Raw genomic sequence first — 15,884 nt, forward strand, 5'->3', positions numbered from 1 at the left:
TAACCACTACGTCACCAGGGTTGAAATGTCAATAATAGGGTTGAAAATATGAAACAGAGTAAATGACTGGAGAGGCTTACATTTAGAGTGGACCCTAAAGGATGACAGGGACATGAGGCAAGGTGGGATTAGTGGGCCACAAGGTCTAAATGTGGCCCTGCTGGCAAGTTTGGTCAGAGTTGCACAAGATTCTGCCCAATGATGTTCAGATTGGAAACTCACTAATGGTGATGTTCAGAAACTCAGCTTTTTGGTGACAGGGTGGCAAGTCTAGAATTCATTTTTTCATTAATTCTTTCAACAAATGCCCACCATGTACCAGAAACTGAGTCAACTGAAAATATAAAGATGAATTTACATCGTCCATGAATTACAGGAGCTTTCAGTCTAGAGTGAAATATATAAATGTATAATTTAGCCATTACATCACATATATTACAACATGTATGGAAATATAATACAGGAAATTCATCTTATGTGTAATGGGGTTTTATCTGGCTGGCTTCAGTGTATGATAGGTATCAAAAGCATACCTAACATATTGATCATCAAAAATTACGGCACTCTACACTGACTAATCATTAAATAATCTAACCATCTTAAGTTTATTTTATAGGTCACGCATAAACCTATCACTAGGTGCTGATTCCATTTATGGAATAGAAGACAATGCAGTGATTGAAATGATCATGTACAGCCACAGAGTTTTACACGGAAGGAAGACTAAAACATATTAAGTTAAAAAACACATTATAAAATAATGTATTTTGAAAATCTCATTTTAGTTTTTTTCAAGAGAGGAACATAATTCTCCAAAGAGTTAAAATTGTTTCCTCCTGGGGGGGTGATTATTTCTCATTTTTCTTTGTTTCCATATTTTTTATGCTCTTAATTGTTAAAAAGAGGGATTTCTATTTTAGAAAAGCAAATTTTAAATACAGTCTTGTTAATAAACTAAAATGACAAAGATGAGGACTTCAGATTATTTGAAATTTTGTACCAAATAATATTAATAAACATCCTTGCATTTGGATAAAGCCTTTGAATATTTTTTACATGTATGTTTTGTGTATCAACAAAATGAAGGAAAAGAAAATATCATGTGTGCTCAGCAACAAGAAACAATCTTTAGCAACATTTAGAGATATGTTATGTTTGCTTATTCCATTTGTTTGATTTTTGATAAATGATCACTCTGAGTTTATTAAGATTCTGAGTTTATTAAGATTCTGAGTTTCCTGCAGGCGGGAGTACAGTCAGAAATGTGGAAACCTCTCATGTGCAATATCTGGATACCACAACGATGATTAGTTGTAAGTAGCCAAACTATGTATTTTGAAACGAATTTTTTATTAATTCGTTTTATGGTAAAATTATTTAAAATGCTGTATTTGTTTGCAGTAGCACAGATTCAGTTGATAAATTAGAGGAGTTTAAAATAAAAGCTTGAAGTAAAGGAAATTCAAGAAATGTTCCAAGGTGACTATTAGCTCTCTACTCTCCAGGAAAATGTTACTATGACCTTTCCTTTTGGCTTCTGTGTTAAAATTTATAATTTATTAATATGGTACAAGAGAAAATTATTCTGATGTGAAAAACATGGAGAAACAAGTGATTAACGGACATTCACAGCTCTGGGTTATGTGAGAAGTGTGTCACCTACTTTCCCTTGGGTGAGAGATGTCAAAAAACACAGTCATTCCACTCCTAATAAAAAGTAACTTAGATTAAGAGTGGTGCTATCAAAATAAATAAATATGGGTGTGAAAAAGAAACACAAACTGATAGTCACTTGGCTGCCTTTCACAGAGGTAAGAGGGTGATGTTTCTGAGTTTTCAAAATTTCAAAGAGGAGAGAGAAGTATTTTAAAATCTAACTCATTGATAAAGAAAATCCGTAAAATACAAAGTGCTACAAACCCAATTTTACTGAAATTTGAATCACTAGGATCATTGATTGGTGGCTTTTAAAGAAGAGTCAGAGGATGGATTATTCCAAACTAATTGCCAAATGGCCAACATATATGCCATGCATAGGTTTCCTACAGGTTTCTCAGGAAGCAAAACAGCTTGTGTAATGCTGTTCTCTGTCTTCTCTGCAGCCCTGGGATTCATGAACAATTCAGAGAAAAGCACTGTGACTGAGTTTGTCCTCCTAGGCTTCCCTGGTGGCCAGGAGATGCAAATATTCCTCTTCTCGCTGTTCTTTGGGGTCTATATATTTACCATGATGGGAAATGGCACCATTGTCTGTGCTGTGAGGTGGGACCAACGACTCCACACTCCAATGTATATTCTCCTGGGGAACTTTGCTTTCCTTGGAATCTGGTACATTACCTCCACTGTGCCCAGTATGCTGGCCAACATCCTCTCAGAGACAAAAACCATCTCCTTTGCTGGCTGTTTCCTGCAGTTCTATTTTTTTACCTCCCTTGGTACAACTGAAACATATCTCCTCTGTGTCATGGCATATGATCGGTACCTCGCCATCTGCCGCCCACTGCACTACCCAACCATCGTGACCCTACAACTCTGCTATATCTTGATGTTTCTTTGCTGGGTGTTTGGGTTCCTTAGTTACTCAGTCTCCACAGTGCAACTCTCCCAATTGTCTTTCTGTGGGCCCAACATCATTGATCACTTTGTGTGTGACATAGACCCACTGATGTCTCTGTCCTGTGCTCCAGCTCCTAACACTGAGATTGTCTTCTACATCCTGAGCTCCCTCATTATCCTCCTCACCCTTCTATACATCCTTGGCTCTTATACCCTTTTACTGATAGCTGTGTTAAAAGTCCCTTCAGCAGCTGGCCGGCAAAAGGCCTTTTCCACCTGTGGATCCCATCTGACAGTGGTGTGTTTATTCTTTGGGGCCCTCTTAGCAATGTATTTTAGCCCCACGTCTGATAACCCAGCTGAACTTCAGAAGATTATTACTTTGTTCTATTCTGTGGTCACTCCCTTCTTAAATCCCCTGATTTACAGCCTACGAAACAAGGAGATGAAGGCTGCATTGAAGAAAGTCTTAAGGATAGAAGGAGCATAAAGCAATCTACTTGAGACCAAGCAGACCACTGTACACATGTAAAGGGTCACTTAAAAAAAAAAAAAGATTTGATTTCAGCTGCCAATTTAAAGTGTGCAACTTTAAAGAAGACATTTTCTCAGCGGGGTCCTTCATTGATTTATTCCTCAGTAAAACAGGAAGAGCTATATTATAATTGACTCAAGTGTAACATTTTCAACGTCAGTGATCCCAGTAGGTATAAAGGCATATCTGTGGTATTTCTCACTGTTTTAGCTTTGCTTACTTGAAAGATGTGTGTAGAAGGCAGGAAAGCTGTTATCCCAGGAGGCTCTTATTTGATGTACTCAAGGCATATCTTAATACAGTCCAATATTTTAAAAAGTGAATAAGAATCAACCTTCAATACCTAATTACTACAGACCTAAAGGATTTAGTAACAGAACAACTTTCTAATTCCCTTGGCTCTTGATAGTTGAGAGTCTTCTAGACTAGGGACAAACTGAAAGTTTCGTGCTTACATAAGTAGGAAATGTTTTAACATTAGAAAAAGTAGTCGTCATTCTTTCATTGAACAAATACTATTGAGCACCTACTATGTTCCAGGTACTCTTCTAGGCACTAGAGAGACTCTATAATCAAAATGATCAAAAACTACTACCCACACGGAGTTTACATTCTAATTGGGGAGATAGAAACAATAAATGAGTAAAATGTATAGCATGTCAGAAAGAAATAAGTGCTATGGAGAAAGGGGAAAGAGGGTGGGAAGTATAGGATAAAAGCTCGAAATTTTAAATAGGTGGTCAGGGAAGGCCACCCTGAGAAAGCAAATTTTCAGCAAAAACTTGAAAGAGGTGAGGGAGTGAGCCATGTAGACAGCTGAGGAAAGGGTATTCCATGCAGAAGCAAGTTCTCTACAAAATCCTGAGGCATAGTGCGTTCAAGTAACACCGAGGAGGTTGGTTTGGCAGCAGAGAGAATAAGGGAAAGAGCATTGGAGATCAAGTCAGAGAGTGAACAGGGAGGGAAATTGTTCAGGACCTTATAAGTCATTTTAGGAACTTCTATTTCTGCATGAAATGAGAAGCCTTTGGAAAGGCTTGAGCAAAGGAGTAACATAATGGTATTTAAAATTACAAATATTCAGCCCCTTGGATGTTTAGTTGATAATAGTCTGCAGGTAAGAGGTTACTGTGAGACCGAATCTGAGATGAAACCCACATAGGACCTTAAGCACCCCATTTTACTATTATTTCTACTGTAAAAATGACTAAGTCCTAATGTCCTGCTAGCAAGATTAGATAAAATAGCAACTTCCAGAAAAGATGGACAAAATGTAGTCATTTTACAATTCAAACCTTTCTTGTTTGAGTCCACTAAAATTATCTCATGAAATGGTGCTACTATGACCACAAAAGGGAAAATACCAGGACAACAAGGGGAAAATCAGCATGAACAAATCTTTCATGTATATATGACTCACATGCTACTCCTTAATACCTAAGCAATACAGTTGATTAAAGATCCTCTCCTTCATGATTTTTATCTTTTTTTTTTTTTTTTAATCATGTGATCCACATACACAGATGTTTCTGGTCATGATGAGTCATAATATTGAAACATCCTAGATGACTTTAGCCGTTAAGTCTTTGCTGTTGAGTCGATCAAATGGGTCTTCTTTAAAAGGCTAGAAATAGAAATACCGTACAATCCAGCAACTCCATTCGTGGCGACCCCAGGTGTTACATAGTAGAAATGCTCCATAGGGTTTCCTTGGCTGTAATCTATAGGTAAACAGATCACCAGACCTTTCTTCCTTGGTGCTGGTGGGCAAGTTCAAACCACCAACGTTTAGCATTGTAGCCAATCACAAGTCACTTACACTATCCAGGGACTCAGGACTCTGACACAGAGGTTGAGTAATTCTTCCTAAACGCTATGCCTGCTGTTCAAGAAACTGTCATCTAGAAGATGAAGTCAAGCAGAGTAATTTAGGCTAAAGCATTACCTTAAATGTAAAAGTGGGATATAAATTTATAATACACTTGATTTTGTTTTTATCTAAAAAAAAAAAAAAAACTCCCTATTAGAATAGTAATTTGAATAGCATTTAAACTGCAATGGAGTATGTGAAGACGTTCTACTCTGTGATTTTACATGTCCTGCACAGATCACGACAAAAGTGGGGGAGAGGACACACTCAGCAAAACTGTAGTGCTTGGAATTTTTCCTTGGATATATTGAGCATCTCCGCCTCTTTCTATTCTCTCTATTTTTTTTTAATATTTGTACTTTATTATAGTCAATGAGGGGAAGTTCAGATTATTTTATTCTAAATCACTTTTGCTCCCTCTCCACCCCCATTGTACCATGTAAGCAGTCCCTTGGTTGCACAAATGCTTAACACACTCGTTTGCTAACCAAAAAGTTGGAAGTAAACCACTATGGAAAAGGATGTGGCGCTTCCTTAAAAGGCTAGAAATAGAAATGCCATACAATTCAGCAATCCCACTCCTAGGAATATATCCTAGAGAAATACGAGCCATCACAGAAATACACATATGCACACCCATGTCCATTGCAGCACTATTGACAATAGCAAAAAATGGAAACAACTTAAGTGCCCATCAGGAGATGAAAGGATAAATTATGGTACACACACAATGAAATACAACACAATGATAAAGGACAATGATGAATCATAGAAATATCTCACATATGGATGAATCCGGAGGGCATTATGCTGAGTCAAATAAGTCAATCACAAAAGGACAAATACTGTATGAGACCACTATTATAAAAACTCAAGAAAAGATTTACATACAGAAAGAAACAATCTTGAAGGGAAAGGAGGGCTGGAAAGGAGAAGTCACTAACTGGATAGTAGACAAGTATAAACTATTGTGAAGGGAAAGACAGTATACAGTATAGGAGAGGTCATCACAACCTGACCAAGGCAAAGCCATAGAAGCTTTGTAGACACATCCAAACTCCTTGAGGGACTGAGTTACTGGGGCTGAGGGCTAGGGACCATGGTCGAAAGAGACATCTAGGTCAATTGCCATAACATACTTCATAAACAAAATGTTCTACATCCAACTTTGGTGGGTAGCATCTGGGGCCTTAAAAGCTTGCAAGGGTCCTATCTTGTCTGGAGCAAAGAAGAACAAAGAAAATCAAAGACACAAAGGAAATATTACTCCAAAGGACTAATGGACCACAAGTACCACAGCCACCAACAGCCTGAGCCAAGAACAACTAGATGGTGCCTGGCTACTACCACCAGCCACTCCGACAGAGAACACAATAGAGGGTCCCTGACAGAGGAGGAGAAAAATGTAGAACAAAACTCAAATTCACAAAAACAGATCACACTTACTAGCCTGACAGAGACAGGAGGAACCCTGAGACTATGGCCCCTGGACACCCTGCTAATTCAGAACTCAAGCCACTTTTGAAGTTCACCCTTCAGCCAAATATTAGATAGGTTTATAAAACAAGCAATAACACATGTGAGGAACGTCCTTCTTAGTTTAATCATGTATACAAAACCAAATGGTCAAACCTGCCCAAAAGCAAAGACAAGAAGGCGGGAAGGGACAGGAAAAATAGACAGATGGAAAAGGGAAAACTGGTGTGGGGAAGAGGAGAGGTTGACACATCGTGGCGATTGCAACCAATGTCACAAAGCAATTTGTGTATGAATTGTTGAATGAGAAACTAATTTGCTCTGTAAACTTTCACCTAAAGCACAATTTAAAAAAAAAAGTTTGAAGGTTGGAGTCCACCCAGAGTCTGGTGATATACTTCCAGAAAAATCAGCCATTAAAAATCCTATGGAGAAGAGCACAGCTCTAATCTGAGATACAGAGGGTTGCCATTAGTCAGAATCAACTTAATGGCAACTAGTTTGTTTTTGGTTTACACAACTTAGGCTTCTTTTTTTCCTCTTGTCACTTACACTAATTTTTTCCAAAGTAATTTTTAAAAAGCTTTTTTTTATTGTGTTTTAGATGAAAGTTCACATCACAAATTAGTTTCTCATTCAAAAATTTATACACAAATTGTTTTGTGACATTCGTTGCAATCCCCACAATGTGTCAGCACTGTTCCCCTTTTCACGCCGTTCATCCAGTTTTCCTGTCACTTCCTGCCTTCTCGTCTTTGCTTTTGGGCAGGTGTTCCCATTTGGTCTCCTATATTTGATGGAACTAAGAAGCATGTTCCTCTTGTGTGTGTGTGTGTGTGCGTGTGTGTGTGTGTGTGTGTGTGTGTTTTGTTTGTTTGATTAATAGACCTATCCAATCTTTGACTGAAAGGTGGACTTCGGCGGTGGCTTCAGTTCTGAGTTAGTAGGTTATCCCGGGGCCGTAGTCTCAAGGATGTCTGGTCTTTTTTTTGCAAGTTTAAATGTTGTCCTACATTTTTCTCCCCCTCTGCCCAGGACCGTCTATTGTGTTGCCTGTTGGAGTGGCCGGTGGTAGCAGCCAGGCACCACCTAGTTGTTCTTGGCTCAGGCTGGTGGTGGCTGTGGTACTTGTGGTCCATTGGTCCATTGGACTAATATTTCCTTTGTGTCTTTGGTTTTCTTCATTCTCCTTTGCTCCCAGATGGGATGGGACTCTTGCAAGCTTTTAAGGCCCCAGAGGCTACTCACCAAAGTTGGTTGTAGAACATTTCATTTATGAACAATGTTATGCCAATTGACCTAGATGTCGCTTCTGATGGTAGTCGCTAGCCCTTAGCCCCAGGAACTCAGTCCCTCAAGGAGTTTGGATGTGTCTAGAAAGCTTCTATGGCTTTGACTTGGACAAACTGTGCTGACTTCTGCTATATTCTATACTGTCTTTCCCTTCATCAAAGATAATATTTGACTACTGTCTAGTTAATGATTTCCCCTTCCCAACCATCCCCACCCTTGTAACCATCAACGACTGTTTTTTTTTTCCATGTAAAACTTTCTTGGGTTTTTGTAATAGCAGCCTCATATACTATTTGTCCTTTTGTGATTGTCTTATTTGATTCAGTATAATGCCCTCCAGATTCATCCACGTTCTCAGATATTTCTTGGATTCATCATAGTGCTTTACCATTGCGTAATATTACATTGTGTGTAAACAAGCCATTGCCATCAAGTCCATTCTGACTCATAGGGCTCTATAGGACAGAATATGTCTGTTAGCCGCCTGAATGTCTTCTTTGGTGAAGTGTCTGTTTCTATCCTTTGCCCGTTTTTTAATTGGATTGTCTTTTGTTATTGAGATGTTGAAGCATTCTATAGATTTTCAAGATTAGACCCTAATTGGATGTTGTAACCAAAATTTTTTATCCAGTCTAGGCTCTTTTTATACTCCTTTGATGATGTCTTTTGATGAGCTTAAGTGTTTGACTTTTAGGAGCTCCCAGTTATCTACTTCTCTTCTGGTGTTTGTGGATTCTTAGTTATCATTTGTATTGTATCTATGCCATGTAATAGGGCCCGTAACATTGTCCCTCTTTTTAGTTCCATGATCTTTATCGTTTTCAGTTTTATATTTAGGCCTTTGATCCATTCTGAGTTAGTTTTTGTGGCTCATTCTATTCTTCTTTCCCCACCCTACACTCTAGCTTCAGTGTGTCTCTTGAATCCCTCACTATTACAGATTCAGAAAGAGCATTCCATCAACATTCACAAGTTTTCCTAGAAGTCTTTCATGCCAATGCATCAACTCTTTTGGGCACTTGCATTTTAAAACTCTTCTTTCTAGTTGTCAAATAAAAAGTGTTTCTCATTCACATCCCACTTTGGTGAGAGGCGTCTGGGGTCTTAAACACCAGCAAGCAGCCACCTAAGATGCATCAATTAGTCTCAACCCACCTAGAGCAAAGGAGAATAAAGAACACCAAAGACATATGGTAAAGAAGAGCCCAAGAGACAGAAAGGGCTGCGTCCCACCTTGGTGAGAGGCGTCTAGGGTCTTCAACGCTAGCAAGCTGCCATCTAAGATGCATCAATTGGTCTCAACCCACCGAGAGCAAAGGAGAATGAAGAACACCAAAAACATATGGTAAAGATGAGCCCAAAGGACATAAAGGACCACATAAACAAAAGACTCCATCAGCCTGATGGCCAGCTACCACTGATCAATGCCCTGACAGGGAACACAACAGAGAATCCCTGATGAAGTAGAAGAACAGCGGGATGCAGAGCTCAAATTCTCATGAAAAGACCAGGCTTAATGGTCTGACTGAGACTAGAGGGACCCTGGAGGTCATGGTCCCTGGACCCTTTCTTAGCCCATGACTGGAACCATTCCTGAAGCCAACTCTTCAGACAGGGATTGGACTAAACTATAAGATAGATAAAGATACTGGTGAGGAGTGAGCTTCTTGACTCAATTAGACACATGAAACTATGTGGGCAACTCCTGTTTGGAGGTGAGATGAGAATGAAGAGGGGGAGAGGAGCTGGTTGAATGGACACGGGGAATACAGGGTTAAGAGGAGGAACGTGCTGTCTCATTAGGGAGAGAGAAGCTAGGAGAACACAGCAAGGTGTGTATAACTTTTTGTATGAGAGACTGACTTGATTTGTAAACTTTCACATAAAGCACAATAAGTAAACAAAAACTTTTTTTAAAGTGTTGTTTCTTCTTAAAAGAATTTGTGTCTTTCACCTGCCCTTGAGAATATGCTTTTGGGAAGGGGGAAAAGCTAGGGAGCTTAGTTGCCCCAGAGGAATGGAAAGTCCTCCAAGCCCTAGGGAAGGAAATTCTAATTCAGAAATGATGTTTCCATGACAATCTTGAGACTAAAATGGGAAGTTAGAAATCAACCCTTTAGGCCCTTGAACTGCATATAATCTTAATTATTCCCGTATAAAAATTTACAAAACATTTTTGTATCCATTATCTCATTTTGTAATCCAATCCTGTGAATGCCAGTAAATTTCCAGTAGTCAGAAAGACTGCCTTAAACTAGCCCAAGCCAGGTTCAGCCTGCCCTTCATGCCCAAAAGGGCCAGCTGTGACCATTAGTTGACCTCAACCGAGGACAGAGAAGCAGGTGGAACAATTCAGAAGGAAAATCATTACTTGGACCCCATTCCGAAGCGACAGGTCTGAAAAGAACCATGTTTTCTGGCCACCATAATTCCTGTAACCTATTCCTTCTAGAATTTTCCCTCCCCATTAAGCCTACGTGGCTGCCATCTTGCTGCCCAAATCACATCGAAGCCCTACTTATGCATAGCTCGAGGATTCAGATCTGAGGAACTGACTCCTTGCTCCAAGCATTGCAATAAAGTTACTTTCTCTTTCTCAAAAGCTGGTGTCCAGATTATTGTTAGGTCTGAGTGCTCCAGACAGAACCCACCTTCTAGGGTTTGGCAACAATTTCATCCCCTATGCCATATCAGCCTTATGGGGTACACATGAAAGGCATATAATTTATATTTGATGAAACTGTAGCTCACCAAGCTCTTACATCTAATAAGTGAAAATACTCAGACTAGGACAAAAACTGTCTGTGTCCCAATTTTCTTTCCTTTACCACTACCTTCTCTTTAGATTCAGCCCTGCTCTCACCCGGCATCCCTCTTTATCCCAGGTCACCCACGCTCAAAAAACGTCTGAATAACCTTTTCCACCATTTCCTTGCCTATTCTACGCTTCTTTCAAAAGCTCCTCCAGTTCTTAAATCCAACTCTGCTTTTCCAGATCCTTAGATCTTAGTCCCACACTGTCATGGATTGAATTGTGTCCCCAAGAAATGTGTGTCAAGTGGGCTAGGCCATCATTCCCAGTATTGTGAGACTGTCCACTATTTTGTCATCTGATGTGATTTTCCTATGTGCTGTAAATCCTACCTCTATCATGTTAATAAGGAAGAATTAGAGGTAATTTTTTTATGTTAATGAGGCAGGACTCAATCTACAAGATTAGCCTCTGTCTTAACCCAATCTCTTCTGACATATAAAAGAGAGAAGGGAGCAGAGAGGCATGGGGATCTCATACCACCAAGAAAGCAGCACTGGGAGAACAGTGTGTCCTTTGGACCTGAGGTTCCTAGGCTGAGACACTCCTTGACCAGGGGATGACAAGGACCTTTCCCCAGAATCAACAGAGAGGAAGCCGTCCCCTGTAGCTGGTGCCCTGAATTCGGACTCGTAGCTTCCTAAACTGTGAGAAAATAAATTTCTCTTTGTTAAAGCCATCCACTTGTGGTGTTGCTGTTACAGCAGCACTAGATAACTAAGACACACACTGAACATCACGTGTAGCTCAGCTCTAAGTGACAATTATCCCTATTAATATCATCCTTAACCCTCTGTTGAAACTATTCTCAATTTATTCCTGACCCTACTGACTCCAATGCTCTATCTTCTATCACAGTGGTTGTCAAACTTTAGGGTGCACCACAAACACTGGAAAGCTTGTAAATACAGATTGCTGGGCCCCACACTCAGAGTTTCTGATTCAATAGATCAGGGTAGGGCCTAAAAATGTTCATTTCTAACAAGTTGTCAAGTGATGCTAATACTGCTGGTGCAGGAACTACATTTTGAGAAAACTTACGCTTCCTCATTCTCACTGCTAAATTCAGCCATGATCTCTACTTGAGATCTTAATAGCTCAGATTGAATTCATCTTTCTCTCAGGTCTTCAGGTTCTCTGCCTCATGTTGTTTGTCCTCCTTCCACTGATATCACTGAAAGAATTCATACTTCCCACCTCTGAACGGTTTACAATGCATAACTTTCATTTTCAGTAATATTAACCATGTCAGCCAGCAGCCTTATAAATTTGCATTTATAGATGACTAAATTTTTTCAAACAGATGTTTTCAAACTGCATTTAAAATAGAAAAAGGGATTATTTTATATCAAACATAACAAAACTATATTATGTATAGACAAAGATTTTTTTTTAATATAATTGCTTACTGGTTAGTCACCAAGAATGAAGTAAGTCTATTTTCAAGAGAAGATCAAAAACACACTCGCACTGTGATCTCTCCTCCCCCATGAGCCACCACTCCTCACCTCCCACCCCCACCCTCTCCACCCTCCTCTCTCCTCACCTTCCCCCCTCTCCAGAGTAGATTCGATCCTTAGAGGATGATTTCTCCACTAAGAGAAAAGTTTCCCCGGCATCTCTGGATAATTTTCCTGATCTCTGTGTCTCACTAATCCAGCCTTCGAGAAATATACACAAATATAGATCAGATTAGATGCAAGCACAGGGAGTGATGCCTCCCAAGGAGCACACGGAGGAACTGTGGGCCCTTGCAGGAGAGACTTCTAAACTGTTAATAATCACTGACCTGAAGAATGAATTCAGTTTGTTTAGGTTCTTCACACTGTAAGGAAGCAAGTCTCTGGAGCCACAAATATTGTTCTTCATCCCTGACTCTGTTTTTAGGTGGTGTTAATAAGGAGCGTCTTGTGGCTAGAGTTTCTCTCACAACTTCCTCTTGGAACCAGAAATGCCACCAGGTACGTAAGGAACGTGCACTCATCAGCGCATCACCGTGCCTGTGCACACTGCTTTCAGAGCCTAAGAGCATGCTGGCCCTTCTGTAAATCCACTGAGTCTTCATTCCTTTGTTCTTTATAGGACCCTGCAGTTCTCTTCTCCCAACACATTCCTGAGGAGTCCTCAAGGTGATATAGTTACATTTAGGGCTCACAAGGTACCACAGAGGGTCCACGGTGCAGCTCACTTAGGGAAAATAATGCAAGATGTATTGGTTATTATTTATTGGCCGCTAAATTTCCTTCCATTAGAAAATAGTCTGAATCTGATAAGCAGACCAATTGCTGTGGAGTCAGTTCCAACACATGACGACCCCATGTGTGTCAGAGTAGAACTGTACTCCACAGGGTTTTCAATGGCTGAATTTTCAGAAATAGATTCACAGGTCTTTCTTCCAAGATGCCTCTAGATGGACTCAAACCTCCAACCTTACAGCTAGCATCCAAGTGCATTAACTGTCTGCACCACCCAGGGAATCTAGTAGGGCTTTGTTTTTAATATTGATGCAATGCACTTTTCATTGTTGGATTATCCTTCATCAAGAGCAATTAAGGCAGGTTATTCTTATATTTTTCAAGTTGTTGGCAAGTGGCAAGGAGAAACCGAGAAAGAAGTAGCCCAGAAGACTCTCTTGTCTTTCAGATTATCTAAAGGTTAGCCATAAATACAGAAATATTTAAAAGAAGAAGAACCCCTTCACTTATAATTTAAAAAGTAAATGCTCCTCACTGATCAAATGGCTTAAAATCCCAGCAAATGGTTGGTTATTAGGGAGGGTCCAGCCCCCTTTCTAGTTCATTCAGGATGGACTGCCCAGGTTCACTGTTCCTCTTCTTCTCTACAGCTGCCCATTTGTACTAACGCTTGAGGTGGTCAGAAAGACAAGTGAGGTAAATTTAATTTTCCATTTAAGTTACTAATAGATGTGTTTTGGAGCTAGAGGCAGTAGAAAAAGATTCGGTAAGATTTCGAATTATCTGTGAACTTCATTTAGCCACATTATCCATCTTTCTCTAGTCCTGTATTCCATAGATAACTGAGATTTCACTGCAGCACAAATCATGTAGACAGAAAGAAAGGCCAAAGTTACATTACTCAAGTACTGTGTTGGGGAGGGCTATGAGCATATGAGTGTGTCATTGTATGTTTGTGGTGTTTGGGTGTGTGTGCATAGAGGCAAATCCCGATGGCTTTGGAAACTCACTTCAGTAACTTGACTAAAAGCTGCCCCAGCAGGTCTGAGATAGCTCAGTACAAGAACAGGCTGATTCCAGCTGCTGGCCAGTAGAGGCCTCTGCTTTCTAACAAGGCAACTTACTCAACCAAGGAACTTCCATTGTTCTCTAGTTTTTTTTTCTAGTCAATTTGATGGTCTTTGCTTTCCTGTCCTATAAATATGTAGAGCAAGAGTGAGCAAACCGTGGTTCATGGGTCAAATCTGGCCTGCTGCCTGTTTTTATATTCCCAGCAAGCTAAGAATGTTTTTCTTACATTTTTAAATGGTTGGAAAAATCAATTAGAGAGTAACATTGCATAAAACATTTGACATATGGAATGTTAACTATATGAAATTCAAATTTCAGTGGACATAAATAAAATTTTATTAGCTATGTTCATTCATTTAGGTATCATGTATGGCTACTTTTGCACTACAAAAATGGAGTTGAGTTGTAATGCCAGAGCCTATATTGTGCACAAGCCTAAAATGTTTAAAAATTTGCCCACCACTGGTATACGGCGTTACAAGGGATGGGGAGTCCTTCTCTACTGAAAGGCAGACCTTAGTGAGTACAATCCAAATATGCACACCAATAAGTGGGATCATGAGAGCTAAGGGAAGGGTGGGCCCCTGTTACTTTTCAGCTTCTCAGTTTTTCTGCAATGAACCCTGTTTTATATGTGCAGAGCTTATATTAGTAGAGCATGTATGCACACCCCATTTGTGAGAGAGAGAGTATGGGAGAGATTTTGATTGATAGAACTATGAGATGAGGTTGGAGATGTTTGTTGTTGTTGTTAGGCACCATTAAGTTGATTCTGCTCATAACAACTCCATGTACAACAGAATGAAACACTGCCTGGTCCTGAGCCATCCTCACAACGCTTGCTATGTTTGAGCCCATTGTTGCAGCCACTCTGTCAAACCACCTCTTTGAGGGTCTTCCTTTTTTTCACTGACCCTCTACCTTACGAAGTACTATCTTTTTCTCCAGAGATTGGTCCGTCCAGAAAATATGTCCAATGAAGTCTAGTCACCCTAGCTTCTAAGGTGCATTCTGGCTGTACAGATTTTTTCATTGGCAGTCCATGGTATATTCGATATTCTACACCAACACCATAATTCAAAGACATTAATTCTTCTTTGGTCTTCCTTATACATTGTCCAGCTTCATATGCATTTGAGGCCATAGAAAATACCATGGCTTGGTGTCAGATACACCTTAGTCCTCAAGGTGACACCTTTGCTTTATAACACTTTAAAGAGGTCTCTTTTGCAGCAGATTTGCCCAGTGCAATACATTATTTGATTCCTTGACTGCTGCTTCCATGGGTGTCGATTGTGGATCCAAGTAAAATGAAATCCTATTGGTTCAGTTCTGAGGGTTTTTGTCTTCTTTATACTGAGGAGTAATCCACACAGAACGCTGTACTCTTTGATCCTCATCCGCTAAGTGCTTCAATTTCTCTTCACTTTCAGCAATCAAGATTATGTCATCTGAAGGCATTATGCTGAGCGAAATTAGTAGAGGCAAAAGGACAAATATTGTATAAGACCACTATTATAAGATCTTGAGAAACAGTATAAACTGAGAAGAACACATACTTTTGTGGTTACGAGGCGGGGAGGGAGGGAGGGCGGGAGAGGGTTTTTTACTGATTAATTAGTAGATAAGAACTGCTTTAGGTGAAGGGAAGGACAACACTCAATACATGGAAGGTCAGCTCAACTGGACTGGACCAAAAGCAAAGAAGTTTCCGGGATAAACTGAATGCTTCAAAGGTCAGTGGAGCAAGGGCGGGGGTTTGGGGACTATGGCTTAAGGGGACTTCTAAGTCAATTGGCAAAATAATTATATTATGAAAACATTCTGCATCCCACTTTGAAATGTGGTGTCTGGGGTCTTAAATGCTAACAAGCGGCCATCTAAGATGCAGCAATTAGTCTCAACCCACCTGGAGCAAAGGAAAATGAAGAACACCAAGGTCACACCATAACTAAGAGCCCGAGAGACAGAAAGGGCCACATGAACTAGAGACTTACATCATCCTGAGACCAGAAGAACTAGATGGTGCCCGGCTACAGCCGATGACTGCCCTGGCAGGAAGCACGTCAGAGAACC

At 40.0% G+C, this 15,884-nt stretch overlaps 1 protein-coding gene across 1 annotated transcript; it reads left to right on the plus strand.

Moving 5' to 3' along the window:
• The first annotated feature begins 1,823 nt into the window (after nucleotides 1–1,823).
• LOC100654082 (olfactory receptor 11H7-like) lies at nucleotides 1,824–3,101 on the plus strand. Its single transcript, XM_003421617.4, has one exon. It carries the CDS (start codon nucleotides 2,012–2,014, stop codon nucleotides 3,044–3,046), a length of 1,035 nt encoding a protein of 344 aa, XP_003421665.4. The 5' UTR covers nucleotides 1,824–2,011; the 3' UTR covers nucleotides 3,047–3,101.
• Nucleotides 3,102–15,884: the final 12,783 nt, after the last annotated feature.

The sequence above is a fragment of the Loxodonta africana genome, chromosome 10 (genome assembly GCF_030014295.1).
Source record: "Loxodonta africana isolate mLoxAfr1 chromosome 10, mLoxAfr1.hap2, whole genome shotgun sequence".
In the NCBI taxonomy this organism is placed as follows: domain Eukaryota; kingdom Metazoa; phylum Chordata; class Mammalia; order Proboscidea; family Elephantidae; genus Loxodonta; species Loxodonta africana.